At 39.0% G+C, this 23,164-nt stretch overlaps 1 protein-coding gene across 2 annotated transcripts in view; it reads right to left on the bottom strand.

The window, feature by feature from the left end:
- LOC123517303 (DDB1- and CUL4-associated factor 5-like) overlaps positions 1-23,164 on the bottom strand; it is an 81,879-nt gene that overhangs the window by 24,252 nt on the left and 34,463 nt on the right. The window contains exons 6-8 of one of the 2 annotated variants that reach the window (XM_045277251.1): positions 20,232-20,367; positions 18,424-18,542; positions 17,226-17,351 (exon numbers count right to left, since the gene is read on the bottom strand). In XM_045277251.1, the coding sequence (XP_045133186.1) occupies positions 17,226-17,351; positions 18,424-18,542; positions 20,232-20,367 (381 nt within the window). Of the gene's footprint in view, positions 1-17,216; positions 17,352-18,423; positions 18,543-20,231; positions 20,368-23,164 lie in introns of both variants that reach the window. The other variant, XM_045277250.1, reaches the window with a different exon arrangement.

The raw sequence follows: 23,164 nt of genomic DNA on the forward strand, positions 1-23,164 counted from the left end.
TCATCTCCTCAATGACCATTGGCTCTGTACTAAAGACCAAGTCCAGTCTTGACGATGCTCCCTCTCCTCCAAACCTAGTATCTTCTTTGACCCACTGAGTTAACACATTTTCCATTGCCAGTGTCAATAGTGTATTTCCCATGTTGTCTCTGATCCTTCCATTGACCAGTCCTCCCAACACACCTCTTTACAATTAAAATCTCCCATCATTATAGTTCGTTCACAGCCACCCAACATTTCTTCCAGACATGTTCCTGTATCACTTATCATTTCTTCATATTCCTGTACTGACCATGCATTTGTCTTAGGTGGTACGTACACCACTATGTAGTGCCTCTTTTTCCTTCATTAGTTTCTGCTCTGATCTTTAGCACTTCTGCCTTTCCCATACCTTCTTTCACTTGATCCACCTTTATATCTTTTTAACCAGCAACATCACTCCTCCTCCCATCTTACCTACTCTATTTCTTTTCCAAACATTATATTTCCTTCTCCAACCATCATCAGGTCTTCTCCTCTCTCAGTTTTGTTTCAGTAAGACCCACAATATCTGGGTTCTTGTCCCTCAAGTAATCGTTGAGTTCTAAAATCCCGATATCACTCCATTTATGTTGGAATACATTACATTCGCTCATACGTAAGTTTCTTTAGTCCTTTCTTGCTGTACTTTTCTGGGTTATGAACCACTTCCTCAGTCTCATATCCAAGATTCTCCAGAAAAACTCTTTCTTCTCCTCTTCTGTCCTCTCTTCATTTTTTTCAAAGCCTCCTTTCTCAACTCATTTAACATTTCTCTTTCCTTTTCACCGAGATCTCTTCTCAACCAAATCTTCCTTGTTGTTTCCTGCTGGGCTAGCCTCCATGACTTCTCCACCAATTCATCTACATCCTTTTGTGACTTAAGTTTGATTCTTATTGGCCTCATACCTTCTCCTGTGAACTTTCCAATTCTATGGAAGTCCTCTATTTCTTGTACTAGGTCTTTTCCTCCTCCTGCACCACATTAATGATATTATTTATCACCTTTTTATGTTTTTCTCTCTCCATTTTACTCGGTGTCTTATCCTCCTCCACACCAAATATCACCACACATCTCTTTTTGTCTACAGTTTCCCTCACCAATGTCTCATTTGACTTAATAACCTTCACCACTTTCTCAGCAATCTTCTCTTCTATGATCTGTTGATCTATAATTTCAGCAAGGCCCAAAGTTTTCTCCCAGACTCTTTGATTTCCTTTTCCAGACTTGCAACTTTGTAATTTACCTCCTTTCTTTCCACTTCCTGACTTTTTTTCCATTCAGCCTGCTTCTCCATCACTTTTCCTAGAGATTCTCCACATTTTTCGCAATTCACTTTAATTAGCTTAACTTCCTCTTTCAGTACTTCATTTTCCTTCTTCATATCGGCACACTCTTTCATTACATTGTCATAACTCGTTTCCAGGCCCCCATACTTTTCAAACAGTTTTTCAATTTTACCTTCCAACTCCAGAATTTTCCTCACATAAACGCTCTTCTCCATTATTCCTTGAAATCCTGTGAAGTCTGATTCATCTTTCGAGTTCACGGCCGCCATGTTGCAGATGTAAATAAACCAGCTGATGGCTCAAACGCAGGCTACAGTTTATATTCACCTTCCCTGGACATTATTTTGCTAATCAACAGTTAACATGACTATATGGAGACGTGTGTGTGTGTGTGTGTGTGTGTGTGTGTGTGTGTGTGTGTGTGTGTGTGTGTGTGTGTGTGTGCATGTGTGCATTTACCTAGTCATATTGTACATGGTTCGAGTGGGGCTCATAGTGTCCTATCTCCATGTTTCTATTTATCCTGTTTTTCTTTAAAGTTATGCACATTATGTGCTGTAACAACTTAATCATTCAATGCATTCCACTTTTCCACCATGTGTGTGTGTGTGTGTGTGTGTGTGTGTGTGTGTGTGTGTGTGTGTGTGTGTGTGTGTGTGTGTGTGTAATTCACCTCGCCTGCTGGTCACCCAGCCAGTCTTCCCATTACAGCGAGCTCAGAGCTCATAGACCATCTTGGTAGACTGAGACCACAACACACTCCACACACTGGGAAAGTGAGGCCACAACCCCTCAAGTTACATCCTACCTATTTACTGCTAGGTGAACAGGGCCACACATTAAGAGGCTTGCCCATTTGCCTCGCCGCTTTCCGGGACTTGAACCCGGCCTCTCGATTGTGAGTCAAGGCTAACCACTACACTCTGTGTGTGTGTGTGTGTGTGTGTGTGTGTGTGTGTGTGTGTGTGTGTGTGTGTGTGTGTGCATGAATTTACCTAGTTTTACCTAGTTGTATTGTACAGGGTTTGAGTGGGGCTCATAGTATCCTATCTCCATGTCTACAATTCTTCTTTAAAGTTATGCACATTATGTGCTGTAACAACTTCACTCAATGCATTCCTTTTTCCCACCGTTCTATGTGGAAAACTGTATTTCCCAATATTCTTCACACACTGCCTTATCCTAATCTTCTTTACATATCCTCTTATCCTTCTAGCTGCTTCTGTCACCATCACCAGGTCTTCCTTGTCTATTTTCTCAATGCCATTTACTATTTTATACATTGTTATTAGGTCTCCTCATTCTCTTCTATCTTGTAAGGTTGGCAGTCCCATTTCCTTCAGCCTTTCTTATGTTAGGTCCTTTAGTTCTGGCACCATCCCTGTAGCTATCTTCTGAATCCATTCTAATCTTCTTATATCTTTTTCAGAGCTCAGTGACCACACTACTACTGCATATTCCAGCTTAGGACTTATCATGCTCATGATAACTTTTTAATCAAATCTCTGTCCATGAATTCAAGTGCCACTCTAATAATAGTCAACATCTTATATGTTAATCCAAATATCTTATTTGTTTTTTGCAGTTCAGATTTTTCTGTATAATCACTCCCAGATCTTTTTCCTCTTTAGTCTTCATTATTTGTTCTTCTCCCATCACATAGTTCCATACCGGTGTTCTCTTACTCTTTCCTAGTTCCATTACGTGACATTTCTTGCCATTGAACTCTGATTTCCACTTCTTACTCCACTCATAGATTTTGTTTATACAGTAATGCCTTGAGATACAAATGCCCCAACATACAATTTTTTTTATATATGATGAAAAATTTCATATAATTTATGCCTCAAAATACGAAGATATTTCTAAGATACGAATAGCCATCGGTAGGTGGTGCAGCGATCACTCCGCTACCCATATCCACCCGAACATTCAGCCCACGTTGTGTATTGTTGTTCATCCTTTGTGCATGTGTCTGTGCTCCTCAGCAGTGTGTATTTTTCTTAAGTTTTGTGAACTCAAGACCCTGTGATCATGGATTCCAAAAGTAAAAGTTTGATGAGAAACACACAAAATAGCCTGTACAGTAATACTCCGCTTACCGAACAAGATAGAGGTTGTCAAAGCTGTTTGTAGAGCGAAAATTTGTTAAGCTGACGTAATTTTCTCATAGGAAATAATGGAAATAATGATTCTCTGGTCCCCAACATACCACATGGGTAAAAAAAAAATTAATATATATATATATATATATATATATATATATATATATATATATATATATATATATATATATATATATATATATATATATCTTTCAGTATATTCCACCTGTACCACACTTTTATGATGGATATGAGTCATTGGAAGAGGAGCACCACAAATTCTCTCACATTTTCACATTTATGTTCACTCTATATTTCTATTTTTTACAAACCTTCCTCATTGTTTTGTAATCATAAAGTGAAATCTTAATTTCCATTGCAGAGATGAGATCAGCCAGAACACACTGGAGACTCACACTCTGCTTCTTCTTCTTGTGACCCTTTTAGCTTCTGTTGTCTTTCCCATGATATTTGTTTCCCTCCTCATTGCCTGCTATAATGGATATCATATCTTAGTATTCATATCGCTCATGCCATGAGGATAACCTGAACTCCTTGGCGCTGAGTGATAGTGAATTCTAATGAAATCTATTTCATTGTAATTCACTATCACTCAGCATATGAATCTAAGATATGATATCCATTATAGCAGACAATAGAGGTGCAACATCATGATGAAAGTAACACGCAAGCATCAGAAGAAACAGCTCAGTGGCTGCGAGTCTCCGCCTCCTCTGGCTCATCTCATCTCTGCTTTATTTTTGGTATTCCATGTAAGATTTCACTTTATGCATTACAAAACAATCCTTTTTAACATTTGTCTAATAGAAATGTTGTTTTGTGAACATAAATGCATATATAACCCAGTAACACCACCTTGAGAGGTGGTGTTCCCAGCAACCTCAGAGCAACCTGATAGCAACCTTGTCACTGTCCCTCCAAGCGTTCATGGATGCCATTTCGCTGCAGGAGGTTGCTCTGACGTTGTTAAAGAATCTTGGATCCAGCTCCAGGAGCACTAGAGACAGAGGCGGGGAGCCAGCCAATCACAGCGTAGCTACCGCATTCGGTCCCTCACCCGGCAAATTCAAACCCAGAAACTTCGCTAAAACAGATGTGGTTGTACGTTATGCAGACTTTTTGGTCTAACTTTACATAATACGTTAAACTGGAAATTCGTTAGACAAAAGTTCGTTAAGCGGAGTATTAATGTATTCACATACTGAATACACTTGGAAATTCAATAAACAAGTGAGTACAAATGGTGTTCTGCCCACAAGCAACTCTTCCTCTTTGCAATGCAAAGAACCAGAAGTCTCTAGATGTTATGGTTACCAAAATATCACAGGTTGAATGAGGTGGTATCATCAGTGTACATGGCCTTGTGTTCAATCGGGTCCAGCGGCCTTGGCTAGAGCGAGAGAAAATGGGCCCCTTGTATCTCTCTCTCTCTCTCTCCTGTTCTGATAACACTCTCATTCAAAAGTTTTCTCCCCGTAACATGGCGACCGAGGTGTAGAAGCAAGGCACACGGGAGAGATAGCAGAATCGAACACCATGAAATCACTGTCGCTCCTGCCATCCATCGTGGAAGTTGGTGACACAGTGACATATCGCATATGTTTACTCCTGATGAGTGTTGCCAAAATATAGCCGTAAAATCCCTAAATGTCTATCAATGTGCCCCAAGTCTTGCGTGATGAACGTCTATCGACATGCCCCGAGTTTTGCAGGTTAAGTTGTTATTTTGGGCAATATAGTACATTTATATCATGTATACAATAAACACTGTATTTATCATATACCAAATCTATATTTGGTTGGTATTTAAAGCATGTTAATTTTATGGGGGGTAAATTCATATCACAAGAACGAATTCATTCTATTTCCATTAATTTCTATGGGAAAAATTGATTTGATATATGAATTTTTTTTATATACTGTACAACGATTGTCACAGAACAAATCAAATTTGTATGTCGAGGTACCACTGTATCTTCCTGCAGTAACAAACAGTCCTCTCAAGTTTTGATTACTTTTAGCAATTTTGTATCCTCAGCAAAACAAATTAATATAACTGTTTACCCCATTCTAAATGTCATTTACATATACCTGGAACATAATGGGGCTAACACTGACCTTTGTGGCATTCTACTTGTTACTTTACTCCAAGATGAGTATGTATCTCAGATAACAGTTCTCATCTCTTTGTCCTTCAAATAATCCCTATTTAGCAAAATTCCTCTCAGTCCTCCTATGTTCTCTAACTTCCAATGTAGTCTGCCATGAGGGACCTTATCTAAAGCCTTTTTTATGTCCAGGTATACTGTATCCACCCATCCAGTCCTTCTATTACTCTTGAGTAGAAACTTAATAAGTTTAACACACATGACCATCCTGTCCTGAACCCAAACTGTCTGTTCGACATAGCTTTTTGTTCCTCCAAACATTTAACCCATTTTTCTTTGATAACTATTTCACATAACTTCCCCACAACATTTGTAAGTGACACCTGTCTGTAATTTAATGGCTCAGTTGACTTTCCTCCTTTGAATATTGAGATTATGTTGAGTCTCTTCCATTCTAGTGGTACTCTCCCTTTTCATGAACTTGTAACCATTTCCCAAATTGGATCTAACAGCTGCTCTTTACATTCTTTTAGTGCCAAATTATCTAGTAATCTTCCAATGTCTTCTTTGTGCACTGTGATTTCTTGCAATCCTCTGCAACACAATGTCCTATTTGGTTCTGCAAAATCTTTTTCTTTAGTGAACACAGTTTTGAAGCTGTCATTCATTATTTCACTCATTTCCTTAGCTGTTTGGTATGTCTTCCCTCCTTTAATTATTATTTCTGTTGTTTGCTTATTCTTCATCTTACCATTTATAAATTCGTAGAAAAGCTTGGGTTCATCTTCGCTTTTTCACACCAGACCTTTCTCAAAGTTTCTTTCTCCTCTCCTTACTCTAATATATTCATTTCTTGCATCCTTATACTGCTGTCTGTTATTTCTATTTCTCTGTTTTTTTTAGTTTCTTCCAAGCTTTGTCTTTTGCCTTTTTAGCTTCTTCACATCTGGCATTGTACCAAGCATGTTTACTTTTCTTTACTCTATAGATGGGTATGTATTTCTTCATTCCTTCTTTATATTTCTGTAGGAATATTTCATATTTCCCCCTGTATTGTCCTTCCATTCATAATGTTCCTCCATTCAATATCAGTAAAAAATCTTCTTAACTTTTCAAAATCAGTTCTTGCATAATTTAATCTCTCTTTTTTTTGTAGTTTTCTCTGTATCTTATCCCATCCTCTTCCTGCATTTCCAACTCTAATGTTACATGATCACTTCTTCCCATTGGACTAAGGTATTTTATGCTGGGAGGGTGCTCTCGCTTCTTTGTGAATACTAGGTCAAGCAATGATGGTTCTTTTTCCCCCTCCTTTCCTTTCCCCATCATCACTCTTCCCCTTGTGCCTTTAGATGGAGAGAGCAGGTGAGGACAGGGTCACTACACTATCTGGTAATTTAGGGTCTGAAGGCTTTGGAGAGAGAAAAGTAATCCCAAAATAAATCCTGCACCATCCCAAATACAGTCCAAGATTTTTTTTTTTTTTTTTTTGTGTGTGTGTGTGTGTGTGTGTGTATTCACCTAGTTGTAATTTTACAGGGCCTGGGTATCATACTGTGTGGCCCATCTCCATATCTACACACATCCAACTTTCCTTTAAAACTATGCACACTCCTCGCTGACACCACCTCACTCAAACCATTCCACACCTCCACACATCTTTGTGGGAAACTATATTTCTTCACATCCTTCAAGCATATTCCTTGGCTATCTTTTTACTATGCGATCTCGTAGTTCTATTTAAGTTTTCCTCTCTCAACATCATTTGCTCATTATCCACTTCATCCAGTCCGTTCAACAGTTTATAAACCTGTATTAAATCTCCTCTTTCTCTTCTTTGTTCCAAGGTAAGCAAATTCATTTCTTTTAATCTCTCCTCATAGGTCATTTCTGCCAATTCCGGAACCATTTTTGTTGCCATTCTCTGCAATCTCTCCAACTTCCTTATATGCTTCTTTTTATAAGGGGACCAAACCACTCCAGCATATTCCAATCTTGGTCTAATTACCGTACTAATTAATTTCTTCATCATATCTTTATCCATATAATGAAGGCTAATCCAATATTTTTATCAAATTATACGTTTCTCCAAACATCTTATCAATATGAGCCTCAAACTGCCCATGGTCTTGTATTATCACTCCCAAATCCTTTTCCTTTTCCACCTTTTTCAACACTACTTCTTCACCCATCTTATATGACCCTCTTGGCCGTCTTCCACTCTTCCCATCTCCATCACATGACTTTTGCTCAGATTAAATTCCATTTCCCACCTCTTGCTCCACTCCCAAATCTTATCCAGATCTGCCTGTAAAATTTCACAATCTTCTTCACTCTTCACACACCTACACAACTTCGCATCATCCGCAAACAAATTAATATAACTGTTTACTCCTCTGGCATGTCATTAATATATACAAGGAAAAGTATTGGTGCCAGCACTGAACCTTGTGGGACTCCACTCTCCACCACCAACCAGTCCGACTTTGCATCCCTTATTACCGTTCTCATCTCCCTCCATCTCAAGTAGTTTTCCATCCACTTTAACACTTTTCCTTTCAGTCCTCCATAAATCTCTAATTTCCATAGCAGTCTCATGTGAGGTACCTTGTCAAAAGCTTTCTTTAAATCCAAATATACACAGTCCATCCATCCTCTCTCTCTTGTATTTTGTCAACCACTCTTGAATAAAAGCTCAGTAGATTTGTTACACATGACCTCCCTTTCCTAAAGCCAAATTGATGATCCGATAATAACTTATGATCCTCCAGGAACCGTATCCAATATTTCTTTATCACCCTCTCACAAATCTTACCGACCACACTTGTTAGAGACACAGGTCTATAGTTAAGAGGCTCTTCCTTACTGCCTCCCTTATAAATGGGCACCACTTCAGCTCTTTTCCACTCTACTGGTACTTCCCTGTTTCTAATGAGCACCTTATAATATCATATAATGGATCAATCAATTCTTCTCTACATTCCTTCAATAATTTTCCTGAAACTTCATCTGGTCCCATCGCTTTATCATCTTTAAGTTCCTCCAACATTTTATATAACTCCTTTTAGGTATCTTAATGTCATCCATGTGCACATTTCCTTGTACATTCTGAGGCTTTACAAACATTGTTTCTTTAGTAAATACTTGTTGAAACCTATTATTTAGCAATTCCGCTATATTCTTAGGGTCATCTACTATCCCTTGCTCTCCTTTTAATCTTTCAATGGACTCTCTCTTTTAAGTTTACCATTTATGAACCTGTAAAACAATTTTGGATGTTCCTTACTCTTGTCTACAATATCTTTTTCAAATTTTCTTTCTTCCTCCTCCTTACCCTCACATACTCATTTCTCGCCACTCTATAATTCTCCTTATTTAGTATATTCCTGCTCTTTTCCATCTTTTCCAAGCCACATCTCTCTTTTCCTTAGCCTTAACACAAGTTGCATTAAACCAATCCTTTCTTCCTTCCTCTCTCGGTTTATACTTTGGTACAAATTTCATAACTCCTTCTTTATAATATTTCATAAAAATCTCATATTTTTTTGCACTTCTCTGATTTGTAACATCTCCTCCCAATCTAATTTTCTGAAATAATTTTTCAAACTTTCTGTGTCCATCTTTCTATAATTCAATCTACCACTCCTGTATGTCTCGTCTTTCCTTCGCTGTGTTGTTGCTATCTGCATTTCCATAACCACATGATCACTCTTTCCCAAAGGACATTTGTATTGTATATCTCCACATAGGTACACTTCTCTTGTTAACACCAAATCCAGTCTAGCCGGTTCATCATCTCCTCTATATCTAGTATTTTCCTTCACCCTCTGTTCCATCATATTTTCCATCATTAGATTAAGAAATCTCTCTCCCATGCTTCCTCTCCAACACCACTTACTAGATTTTCCCAATCCACCTCCTTACAATTAAAATCTCCTACTAGTATCACCTTTCTTTTCCAGATAATACACTTTCCAAACTCTGTAAAGTATCCTTGATCATATTGTCGTATTCCCTTAATGTCCAAGAATTTGTTTTAGGAGGTACATAGGTCACCATGATTATTAATTCTTTTCCATCACTTTTTATCCTTATGCTTATCACTTCTGCATTGTTCTTCCCATACCAAACCTTATCCACATTTATTTATTTCTTCGTCATAATCATAACTCCTCCTCCACCTTTACTCTCTATCCTTTCTCCATATATTATATTTATTATCCAAATTTACCTTTGTTTTTCATGCAATTTTGTCTCAGTCAAACACACTATATCAGGCTTCTCCACCATCATATAGTCTTGCAATTCCAATCTACTTGACAGTATCCCATCTATATTAGTATACATTACGGTCCACCCACTGCTCCCTCTAGGGGTTCCTCCGCATTCCTTCTTTCCACATACCACTTTCTGACTCTCTCTCCTATAACTCTCCAAAAAAACTTTTCTCTTTCCTCCTCAGACCGCTCATCATTTTTCCTTCTCGCCTCTTCCAACAATTCCTTATATCTTCTCCTCTCTTCCTCATTTCTATTTTTTCTCACAAACACCTCTTTACAACCTTCTATCTCTCTTAACTTTGATGTTCTATATAGGATATCCTCCGCAGATTGTTGTGACTTCAGTACTACTTTAATCGGTCTGCTCACTCCCTCCTTATACGGACCCAGTCTATGGATCTCTTCCACTTCTTCTTGTAGGTCTTTTTTTCATCATCATTTAGATTTTTTAACAGATCTCTTACCGTTTTAATTCTTCCTTAATTCTCTTAGGCTTATATGTTATATTTTGTTCTTTCATCCCAAATATTAACACACTCTTCTTCTTTTCTGCTATTTCTCTTATCAATGTTTCCTTATTCTTCATAACATTAACCAGTTCCTTGGACCTTTCTTTTTTGTCTTCCTTCAACTGATCTTTAATTATTTCTTGTAATCCAACCATCTCTGCTTCCCTCGACTCAGTCCATTGTGTTTTCTTCAGTTCCCATTCCTTTCAAACCTTTCATTCTGCTCACTGATCATTTCCTTAAAGTCATCTTTCTCCTTTACTACTCTCTCCATTTTCTCCTCCAACCGTCTCTTGTATTTTTCAACCTCCACTCTCAAGTGTGCATTCTCATCCACCAATCGTTTTTCATTTTCCTCCAGTCTCTTAACTCTTTCCTTCAAAGCCTTGCAGAATTCTCTATCCTGCTCCTCCTCACTCCTCTGAACTTTTAATTCCTTCACCAACTCCTCAAATCTCTTCTCCAACATTACCAATCTACCCTGCATTGTTGCTCCTGTTGAAGATGGACTCATGCTTTGATTGGCCACTTTCGGTTTTGCTCCCTGGGCCTCATCGGCATATTTTGAATTTGGTAACTTAGTTCTAACCGGTCTATCCATTTTATTTCACTCTTCCTGGGAGCATGTGGGTGTGTGGTGGTGTGCACTGGGGGCCAGGCCTGGTAGCTACATGTGTGTGGTGGGATGCGTTGGCGGCTGTTATGGCTGGCCTTTGTGTGGTTCCCGCTCTGTCATTTGGAGTGCGGAGGTTCTCACACCTCCGATCACTCTTATGTACCTGCCACCAGGCTACGTTCACTCTGTACACTCGTTCACTCGCTCTGGTCGTCCTTTAATACCAATAACGATTCTCACTCAAGCACATTGCTTAGTGTGCGGAGTGTTGTTAGATGCCACTCTGAGTAGGAGGCACATCCGCTCTCCATATGTGTGTGTGTGTGTGTGTGTGTGTGTGTGTGTGTGTGTGTGTGTGTGTGTGTGTGTGTGTGTGTGTGTGTGTGTGTGTATTTACCTAATTGTATTTACCTAATTGTAACATACGGGAAAAGAGCTATGCTCGTACTGTCCCGTCTCCATATCTACTCCTGTCCAGCTTTTTCTTAAAATCATGAATATTCCTTGCGTTGACCACTTCCACGTCTAAACTATTCCATGCTTCCACCCTTCTATGAGGGAAGCTATATTTTTTCACATCTCTCCTATAAGTGGCCATTTTAGTTTTTCCCATGCCCTCTCGACATTCTTTCATTCCACATACACAGATCTTCCCTATCCATTTTTCCATGCCAATCATCACTCTGTATATTGCTATCAGGTCTCCCTTCTCTTCTGTTTTCCAGGGTTGGAAGTTGCATTCTGTTCAGTCTGTCTTCATAAGTCAAATCTCTTAAGTCAGGCACCATTTTGTTGCAGCCCTCTGTACTTTCTCTAGTTTCCTTATGTGTTTCTTTAAGTTCGAGCCCACTGTATTGTTGCATATTCAAGCCTTGGTCTTATCATTGCAGTAATTATTTTCTTCATCATTTCTTCATCTAAATATACAAACGCCACTCTTATGTTCCTCAATAAGTTCAATACTTCTCCAATTATTTTGTTTATATGTCTCTCTGGCGATAGGTCATTGGTAATTGTCACCCCAAGGTCTTTTTCTTCATGACTGGTTTTATGTCTTCATTTCCTATCTTGTACATACTCCTGATTCTTCTTTCACTCTTGCCAAACTCTAATTTCTTGCATTTTGTCGTGTTGAACTCCATTTGCCATGTACAGCTCCATTTCCATATTCTGTCCAAGTCTTCCTGGAGTAGTTCGCAATCTTTGTCACATCTCACTTTTCTTAACAATTTTGCATCGCCTGCAAATAGGCTCACATAACTGGACACCCCATCCACCATGTCATTTATGTAGACCGCGAACATTACTGGTGCCAACACTGATCCCTGTGGAACTCCACTCTCCACCAAGCCCCATTCTGATGGTCTGTCCTTAATTATTGTTCTCATTTCTCTTCCTACCAAGAAGTCTTCCATCCATTTTAGTAAACTGCCATGCACTCCTCCTACCATTTCAAGTTTCCAGATCAGTCTCCAGTGTGGTACCTTATCAAAGGTCTTTTTTAAATCCAGATATATTCCATCAGCCCAACCATCTCTTTCCTGTATTACATCTATCACCCTGAATAGTAACATATCAGGTTTGTCGTGCATGAACGCCCTTTTCTAAAACCAAATTGACACTCACAAAGTATGTCATTTTTCTCCAAGAAGTCTGTCCATCTATTCTTCACCACCCTCTCACACATCTTAGCTACCACACTTGTAAGTGACACTGGTCTATAGTTCAATGGGTCTCTCTTGTTACCTGATTTATAAATTGGGACAATGTTAGCTCTTTTCCAGTCTTGGGGCACTACACCTTCCCTTAATGAGGCATCAATTACTTCACAAACTTTTTCTGCCAGTTGCTCCCTGCATTCTCTTAAAATCCATCCTGATACCCCATCAGGTCCCACAGCTTTTCTCACTTCTAAACTCCCCATCATATTCTTGATCTCCTCCACAGTTACTTGAAACTCCTTCATAATCCCTTTCTGTTCCATTACCAGTGGTTTGTCAAAAGCAGTCTCCTTTGTGAATACCTTCCGAAAGCATCCATTCATAGCCTCTGCCATTTCCTGGGATCCTCACTGCATACTCCATTTACTTCTAAACTTTCAATACTTTCTCTATTTTTGATGTTGTTGTTCACATGTCTGTAAAAAGCCTTGGTTGGTCTTTACATTTATCAATTATATCCTTTTCTTGTTTCTTTCTTTCTTCTCTTCTAATCAACACATATTCATTTCTTGCTCTTTTGTAACTTTCCCACTGCTTAATCCGTCTTTTCCTTCTCCACCTCTTCCATGCATCCTCTTTTCTTGTTCTAGCCTTTTCACATCTATCGTTAAACCAGTCCTGCTTTCCAACTTCTATGTTGTCTTATTGGTACAAATTTTTCTCACCTTCTTTGTATATTTTTATAAATTCCTTCCACTTTTCATTTGCTCCTTAGCACTCTTGAATTTCATCCAATTTGTCTCTTGAAAGAATTTCTTTAGGTTTCCAAAATCTGTCTTGGCATAATTCCATCTTCCCACTTTATATTCTTCATTTCTTCTAGATTTCTCTTCATCTATCACCTTGAACTCCAAAACTGCATGATCACTCTTTGCTAAAGGGCACTCCACCCTCATCTCCTCAATGACCATTGGCTCTGTACTAAAGACCAAGTCCAGTCTTGACGATGCTCCTCTCCTCCAAACCTAGTATCTTCTTTGACCCACTGAGTTAACACATTTTCCATTGCCAGTGTCAATAGTGTATTTCCCCATGTTGTCTCTGATCCTTCCATTGACCAGTCCTCCCAACACACCTCTTTACAATTAAAATCTCCCATCATTATAGTTCGTTCACAGCCACCCAACATTTCTTCCAGACATGTTCCTGTATCTCTTATCATTTCTTCATATTCCTGTACTGACCATGCATTTGTCTTAGGTGGTACGTACACCACTATGTAGTGCCTCTTTTTCCTTCATTAGTTTCTGCTCTGATCTTTAGCACTTCTGCCTTTCCCATACCTTCTTTCACTTGATCCACCTTTATATCTTTTTAACCAGCAACATCACTCCTCCTCCCATCTTACCTACTCTATTTCTTTTCCAAACATTATATTTCCTTCTCCAACCATCATCAGGTCTTCTCCTCTCTCAGTTTTGTTTCAGTAAGACCCACAATATCTGGGTTCTTGTCCTCAAGTAATCGTTGAGTTCTAAATCCTGATATCACTCCATTTATGTTGGAATACATTACATTCCGCTCATCGTAAGTTTCTTTAGTCCTTTCTTGCTGTACTTTTCTGGGTTATGAACCACTTCCTCAGTCTCATATCCAAGATTCTCCAGAAAACTCTTTCTTCTCCTCTTCTGTGTGTGTGTGTGTGTGTGTGTGTGTGTGTGTGTGTGTGTGTGTGTGTGTGTGTGTATTTACCTAGTTGTATTTACCTAGTTGTAGTTTTACAGGGCCTGGGCTTTATGCTCGTGTGGTCCCGTCTCCATATCTACACTTATCCAATTTTTCTTTAAAACTATGTACACTCTTTGCTGATACCACTTCCTCACTCAAACTGTTCCAAGTCTCAACGTGTGTGTGTGTGTGTGTGTGTGTGTGTGTGTGTGTGTGTGTGTGTGTGTGTGTGTGTGTGTGTGTGTGTATTCACTGTTTGATCTGCTGCAGTCTCTGACGAGACAGCCAGACGTTACCCTACGGAGCGAGCTCAGAGCTCATTATTTCCGATCTTGGGATAGGTCTGAGACCAGGCACACACCACACACCGGGACAACAAGGTCACAACTCCTCGATTTACATCCCGTACCTACTCACTGCTAGGTGAACAGGGGCTACACGTGAAAGGAGACACACCCAAATATCTCCACCCGGCCAGGGAATCGAACCCCGGTTATCTGGCTTGTGAAGCCAGCGCTCTAACCACTGAGCTACCGGGCCGTGTGTGTGGGGAGGCAGGGAATTCATATAAGTCGGACATTTGCATTTGTTGGACCAACCTTTCCCCCTATTAGTTAGTGAGAGTCAACAGTACACCCTAACTCACAGCACTCAATCCCTCACTATATTAACCACACTAGTGCATGTCTCCAACATCAGGTGAGATTTGCACATGAGAATGTGTACAAAACAAAAAAGCTGCAATGGGGATAAAGGCAGAGACACTTGATAAAAAAGCTCACTTTTCTCCAAACAAGCATAACTAAAAGCGACTTTTGTTAATCAAAGCATCAGACGAGAATTCTCTTGTTGCAATTTAGTACAGTGTAGTGATTTTTTTCAGTGTTTCACAGAGGATACAGCAGCAAATTAAGATACATGCAATTTTGTAGCATGAAACTAGCTGAAATTATGTCACTCAAATATAATCTGACAATACAGTCTTACTCAGATCTAAAATATATGAAGAGAGAAGGAGTGACACATAAGCCAAAAAAAATCTGAGAATGACATCAAAGTGTGGTAACCTTAAAACCCACGTGAGGGTTGGTTTACACTATGCTATCACCGTCTGTGATATCACAAATGCTGAACTAGATGTGAATTGACACTTTCTGCCTTAACAACTGTCTCATTGTCAAAAAATAGAATAAACCCAGTTCACATTTGCTCATCACCATCAAATGGTGAGCTAGATGTGAATCAAGGCCTTCTGTGTTGATGGCCATCTTGTCATCAGAGATTAAATGCATTTCATTATTACAGAGGGTCAGCAGCAATTTAGACGTTTATCAATGATGTTGGATATCCTTGATATCATGAAAACATGAAATATCAATATTTTTAGACTGAGTAAAGATAATATTTTTGTGGATGATGGTAAAACTAAGCTAAAATTTCACTCTTGACTAGTTTCGCCTATGGGGCTTCTTCAGGAAAATGTGACTTGCAGGCCAAGCTTTCCATACTTAAGGACTACTAGAGACGTATTCTACATAAGCTAATTGGTCCTGAGTCATGGCCACATATTCCACTAATGCCACTATCACCACCTTATACCAGACTACACTCATCCCAGTGAGAAATGGCTGGTAGGGCGTGTCAAGTAGATTCCTCCAGTGTTGCCATTATCACTGTCTATCTTTTTCTCCAACCCCACTCAACCTATGTAACCTCTGCCTCTGTCTTTCTTTCTTTCTTTCTTTGTGTTTCTATATAAATTGGTGCATTTCCGAAGTTATTCTTAGAACTTTTGTTCCACATCACCACTGAGTTGAAAATCAAAGGGTGTTTTCTGTATAAAGGTTGCATCTCTCCCAGTCATAAACGTGGCATATCAGTGAAAGAGGGCGAGATTGCCGCTTCCTTCACCACACTGTTAGTGGAGGAATTCTTGGCATTGCAGACATACAATTTTGCTATGGACCATTCCTCTGCTTCAAGCTTGCCATATGGCCATCTTCACAGTCAAGCTAAGGCAGTTACTTACATCAATAGGTACTTCTTGGAAGAGAGAGCGAGAGAGAGAGAGAGAGAGAGCAGGCCTGTGATCTGTGATGTAGCACTAATGGGGGAACCCCTTGGTTTCCACGCCCTATCAGCCATTTCTCACTGCGACGAGTACAGTATCACCTACACTATGCACATCATCAGAATCACTATCACTTCCTATGTATCCTACATAATCTGTATCATCACTAAAGCAAGTGGTATATTCATAAAAAATCACGGTGTGAGGAAAAACCTCATTTGAAGTTAACATCGCCTCCAATCACTCCTCCAGATGGGCTATGTATGGGACTGGCCTTGCCAGAATGATGGCCAGACATTGTACGCAGTACAATGATGTAACTCTGTTACTATACACAAAATATTTGTAGCATCATAAAGAGCAATCTATTGCAAAAACATGTGTAAAGCGCTAGTGATGTATGACACATTGACTTTGCTGGCCAGCTGACTGGCTGCTGGATAGGTGTCGTGCAAGAAGGATGAAAATACGGTTATATGCAATAACCAGTCTGGCCAAGGGTGGCACATGACTCCCTTTCTGTGTGCAATGCTTCATATCTACTCTTCTCAAGCTATTTACATTGAAACAAAGCCTTAACTGACATCTTCAATTTTTTACTCCTCTGTCAATTGGAACCATTTTGCACCTCATAAAAGTTAAATTATATTATTACATCTATTTTCTTTGCAAATTAAATACAAAAATGGTCTGAAGTATATATGATAAAGTGTCATTGTCAAGAACATTGTATTGTTATAATAATACTAATATGAAAAATAAAGGCATCCACAGTGGCATGACTCCTTGCTTGTGGCCCCACAACATACCCCAAGTACCTGGCCACTTTCCATAACAAGTCCTATGTATTCATCATGTGTGTATACTCTTCTAGTCATTAAGTTTCCAGATGAATTTGTCTTCAAGTTTCCTTTGGATCCAGGAAGAGACAATCCACTCCAAAGCTGTGAAAAACAATTTCATTAGTTAAACATTACTTAATTCTGATTCCAGTTCTCAAGCACTTAAGATTTAAATCTGTAGAATAGTAAAGAAGAAGATATGATATAATATTACCATAAATAATAAGCAGTAGCTATTTTCACTCTCCCATTTCTATATCTATATGAGGCATGTAGAGCCAAAAGTTTCGCAATTTTGTATTTACGTGCAAAACATCCATGGTATTAAGCCATCTGTATCTCTCCTGCATGGTCAATTTTGGCTTGTTATAACAAAGGGTTACACCTACCTCATTCTACCTCTAACTAAAAGATGTTGAAATGGCAAGTTTATCCCTCTGGCTCTACATTTTTTTTTTTTCTTTTTTTATTCCCTATAACACCTGTAGGCATACTTGAAGAGTATATGTGGGAAGTGCCATTAAGTTTCTGCCCATTAGTGGTACAGACAATTTTATTTATAGTGGTACCCATATTAGGGCCCATATCACCACCCAAGCACATCTTTGGTGTAACCACCTACAACTTGGGTATCATGGTGACATGTGGGTAACTAAACCACTCAGCAAATGGCATAGCTTCAAAGCGGTATGCAGTGGGATTCGAACCTACATATGGACATCTGCCCGATCCCAGGCTCACCAACTTATCCACTACGCCACCGCCTCATGTGATCTGTAAAGGTATGTTTATACTTAATGCAGATCTTGTGAATTTTTTCTAATACTCAAACTTTTGAGATATATCTATGATTCATTATTTTTCTTTATAAACCTGTGACTACTAGAAAAATCATGAAAGAGAGAAGACAAAGAAAAATATGGCTAAGCAGTTGGCTCATAATCCACACAACAGAACTTAAGCTTTGAGCAATATAATCTCTTTGTATATGCAGCATTCATTTAATACATGGTTACAAAATACACACAAGTAATATTTTATAAAACTTTTTTTTTTATTATTTATACACTCATTTTCTATATAACTTAATTCTTTAAATAATGAGTTTTGGAAATTAAATAATTGTAATTCAATGTTTGGACACTATTATACTAAATAAGCCAAGATGTCATACCTTTACTATTTTTTCAACCCCAGAAGATGCTATAATGAAGTTTTGTGGGTTGAATCTCACTTCATTGACAATTGATCGATGACCTTTTAGCACCATGTGAGCTTCAGATACAAAATTTCCTGTAATAAAATAGAAACTGTATTAATCATCTGATTAACCCTAAAACATAAGGAATAGTTAGCAGTACATTTCCTCATATGGCATATTTGAGAGGATATACATTCTTATTCACTTTTCACTTTTTCCCCTGCCAAATAGCATACATGTTTAGCAGTAGTGATATGAGTGATGATATATGTACAGTAATGTACAGTGGAAAATTTACTTTGTATTTGTTTACCAAATTTTAGATATAACCCCTTTTAAGGCTATTGGAGACTTGCAAATTATGGCATTATTTCAAAATTATCAAATGTTTGCTTATTTAACAAATTTCTTAGATCTTAAAACACAAGAAAGTTTTCTAATACAGAGTTAACTGTATGTTTGAGAGATAAATTGTGGCTGTGTAACTGCCAATCACTGAGTGACCTTGAGAATAAAAGTGACAATGTCTCTCTCTCTCTCTCTCTCTCTCTCTCTCTCTCTCTAATGCAGAATATAGCACTTCCCGTGTTTATTTAATTAATGTAACATGTGTTTTATCACTTTAGGTAATTGATTCATTATACAGGTTGAACCTCCCAAATCCGGCAACCACCGGACCTTAGACTTGCCGGACCATGGAAAATTCCGAACTATAGGTGGTCCCCAAAACACCCTCTATATACTTACCCTGCATTATACAAGTGTAGCTGTAACATTGTTTTGATATATGATAGTTGTACATGAAAATATACATGCAGAAGTATATAGAAAAACACATTGCTGTAAATTAAGTTCAGCATGGAAAATTTTTGCCTGCGCCATTATCATCTCGCTGGACACAGGGACGTTACCAGCGCGCCGAAGCTTAAATCACTGCATGAGAGCAGTCTAAATCACTGCTTTTACCCTCCTTAAATGTTCTACAAACCTCCATGTTCTTCTTGCTCTCACACTCACTGTAAAACTTGAGAAGTTGATTCTTCTGCTTTTTTATATCATAGACGGTTGATGAGCCAATGTTGTACTGTTGGCATAGGCTCTGCACTGAAAAACCTTTATCTAGCTTCCTCAATAGCTCCACTTTCTGTTGCACTGATATTGTCATATGTTTGCGCTCTTTCTTTGGTTCACACACAACACTATCACTTCCTGGTCGCTTGGAAGCCATGTTTAGGGGCAAATATTACAGAAAAAAATGTTTATACACCTGGAGGGGGTGGTGCTTGCAATGAGCGGCAGCATGGTACTGATCCAAATTTGACCCAGAATGCCCAGGCTCCAAAACACAGTACAGCACCGCCGCGTCCTATCGGCGGTCCAGCAAATTACTCCGGCCAATTCAAAATTCCAGCAAACAAAAATTTTGCCGGATGAAAGAATACCGGATTAAGGAGGTTCAACCTGTATTATATTTCATGGCTTTTATATATTTAAGGGGGCACTTACACAAAGGTCTTGGAACACACTACTATTTTTTATATTCATTCTTAAGTTTGCTATATTATCAATCACTTTAAGAATGAATTTTCAGGAACCAATTACAATCATACATCAGGGTACACCTGTATTCACTCACAGACCTACTGCTTGTCTGGCCCTTTTTTCTTTTTTTATGTAGCCACTTGTTCACAGTAGTAAAAAATAATATAAAAATATTGCATCACATATTACTTAGAATCATTAACATTAATCACATGAAAGAAAAGATACTTAACACTCACTTGAACTATTCCTCTCTGGTATTTTCCACATGTATAGATTGAAGTCATCTGATCCAGAAAGAACAAACTGATCATTGTCACCCGCAAAACAACAACTCTTCATGGTACATGAGTTGTAGTAGTGTTCAGCGTCAAACTAGAAAAGAAGAGATTTTGTAAGATAATGATAATAATCAAATAAAGATGGAATTGAAACAGCATACAATGGTCAATACACTACCCATTTGTATAGTCTTTATCACTCTACCTCTTAATGCAACTACCTACCTTTGCACATTCTTACAGGTGAACACACTATTCAAGAGGAGGCAGTAGACACCTACCCAAATATAATTGGTCCCAGTGAGGTTCAGGGGGATACTGTAAACTGATAATTAAAGACAGTGCTGTAATGAACCCATCAGTATGTAATGCTCCATGAAGCATTTTTAAACACCACTTAGATTCATATTCAAACTCTGCACGCATGACTTGCATGTATCGGCGATAGGTGGCAGGTCGATTCCTTCTTAAGGAGGAGGACCTAAATGCACACATCTGCCATTACCAACCTGACCTCCATACCAGCCTCATCTAGATTCCAGCCAGTATCAAGCATCTTTTCAGGTATAGTGCTTTAGCAATATCTATGCACACTTTAGAGTTTGTATGAATATGGAACCATACTACCGTGGCGAAGTGTGAGTTAAAGGGTAAAATATGTTGTTTCTTTCAGTGTGTGAGTGTGGGTGCTGTGGGGACAGTGTAGGTGTCTATCTATGATAACACCAGCAAGTGGTTTGTGTCAGTTCCTCTGTCCCTGAGGTGGTTCTGAGGAGACCACTTCATCAACCATACCTCACCATCACCACTAGCTTCTATACCCTAGACTGCTCGCTAACTGCTACCACCTTATGTAGTGAACCTCAGTGAACATTTAACTTTGTGTCTCACAACATAAGGAGCAGTCATAGTCTGTCCTCTAAATGTAATGCAGGGGATAATAATATTAAATTTTTTAGTTATTAAGGTCATAGCCTAGTGTAGGGACACACATGCATCACCAGACATACAGACAGACATATGAGGAACCACAGACGTGTCTGGAAGAGAAAGTAGCCAGCTCATGAACTAAAACATTAAATTTACTTGCTTTGTAATCCGAAGTTTAACATATTTTTCACTCCAGTGAGTAGAGGGAGAACTTAACTGTACAGAAAAGCATTTTCCAGTAATATAATTTCCTTAGTACAGGCAACCCCTGCTTAACGAAGGTTCACACAACGAAATTTTGCTACAATGAAGGTTTCCTTTTACTACCATCTGCTCATTTAACGAACACCAAACTCGCTTTAACAAAATTTTATCCAGGTAATATTTTCCAAGTTTGAAAGCCCCGCCGTATCACACAAGCCGACAGGCTTTTGAATACACCAGCACCTCTCGTGGACAACACGCGCACCACTCACTCCCCCTAGTTCAAAACAATAACAGCGTCAGCAGCAGCTCGTCTTTCCTCACTCTATATGTCACCAAAACGCCCTGCAATGTCACCTAACGTTGCTAAGAAGACCAGAAAGTCTCTTACTCTCGAAGTGAAGCTGGATATTATTCAGACACGAGGCGAGAAAACTAATAACATTGCTTCCCACCATGGTGCAACTCCATCTACTGTCTACCATTTTCAAGTCACCAGTCTCTATTCAAGAAGGCTGGTGAGATCATATCTTCCTTGCAAGTTAAAAGAACCACCTGAACTCGAGACTCTGCAATGGATAAAATGGAAAGCCTTGTGGAAATCTGGTACGCAAGTTTTGTATGCGGTACTTTTTCTTCATTAATTTCTCCAACATTCAGTCTTATATCAAATTTTCAATTTGTTAAACACTATCTCTCCTCTACTAAACCTAATACAGGCAGTCCTCAATTTATACGGTTACTTTATATGAATTTAGAGTTATACGGTGTCCAAAAATAGGGGTTATTCATCACATTGTACGAATTCCTCAGAATTATACGGTTTCAAGAAAGTTAAAATTCACGCGATTTAGTTAAAAAATGCAGGTGTTGCTAGCTAGCTGTTTCCCTCCACCCACATCCCTCTCACCCTGGCCGCGCACCAAGCAGCCTCATTGTTCACCTACGCATGGTTGTGGCAACATCTCCCTCTCGTGCCCAGTGTTTACCATGGCTCTCAAGCACCCTTCCGCATCTCCAGCTGGTGGTGATACGCCAGACACATCGGGACAACCCCAGCGAGTCCTCACAGCAGCCAACTTGTCTCAGTGTATGGACTTGTTGGTGCAGTCAATGAAAATTCTTGAAGAAATTAACCCAAATATTGAAAGAAGCACCATCGTCATCAGAGGGGTCATGGAAAAAAATTATGTGCTATGAGGTTCTTCTCAAAGAAAAACAACAAAACAAAAAGCAGCAATCAATAACAAGCTTCTTCAGACCACACACACCAAGTCCAGTAACAGAATCGGAGAAAGACGACGACAATGGTGACACATCAGAGGAGGAAGTAGCAAAATAGAGGAAGAAGGTACTAATAAAATAATTTTGTGTTTAAACATTTCCTTTCTCATAGTCATTTTTGTCTTTGTAAGTTTATTAATAAAAGCATTAATAAGCATAATAGAAATGTGTTTAATGCAAAATGTATATGTACAGTGAAAGATTATTTTATTTTGAACACATCCTTCAAAGTCTAGTGGTGGTGGTGGTGGTGGTGGTGGTGGTGGTGGTGGTGGTCACCCCTGAGTCTCGCCCTGGAGGGGGAGGCTGTTCAACCAAGGGACGAAGTGGATGTGCTGGTAGTCACGCTCATGAGGATCGCATGGCTACTTGATGGAAAGGGGCTGGAGGTACTGTACAAAGCTCAGGTCTGCTCTTTTATACTAAAAAAATAGTCTAGGGAGTTGGGTATTCATTCCTTACTTTATACGGTC

Source organism: Portunus trituberculatus, chromosome 42 (assembly GCF_017591435.1).
Source record: "Portunus trituberculatus isolate SZX2019 chromosome 42, ASM1759143v1, whole genome shotgun sequence".
In the NCBI taxonomy this organism is placed as follows: Eukaryota; Metazoa; Arthropoda; class Malacostraca; order Decapoda; family Portunidae; genus Portunus; species Portunus trituberculatus.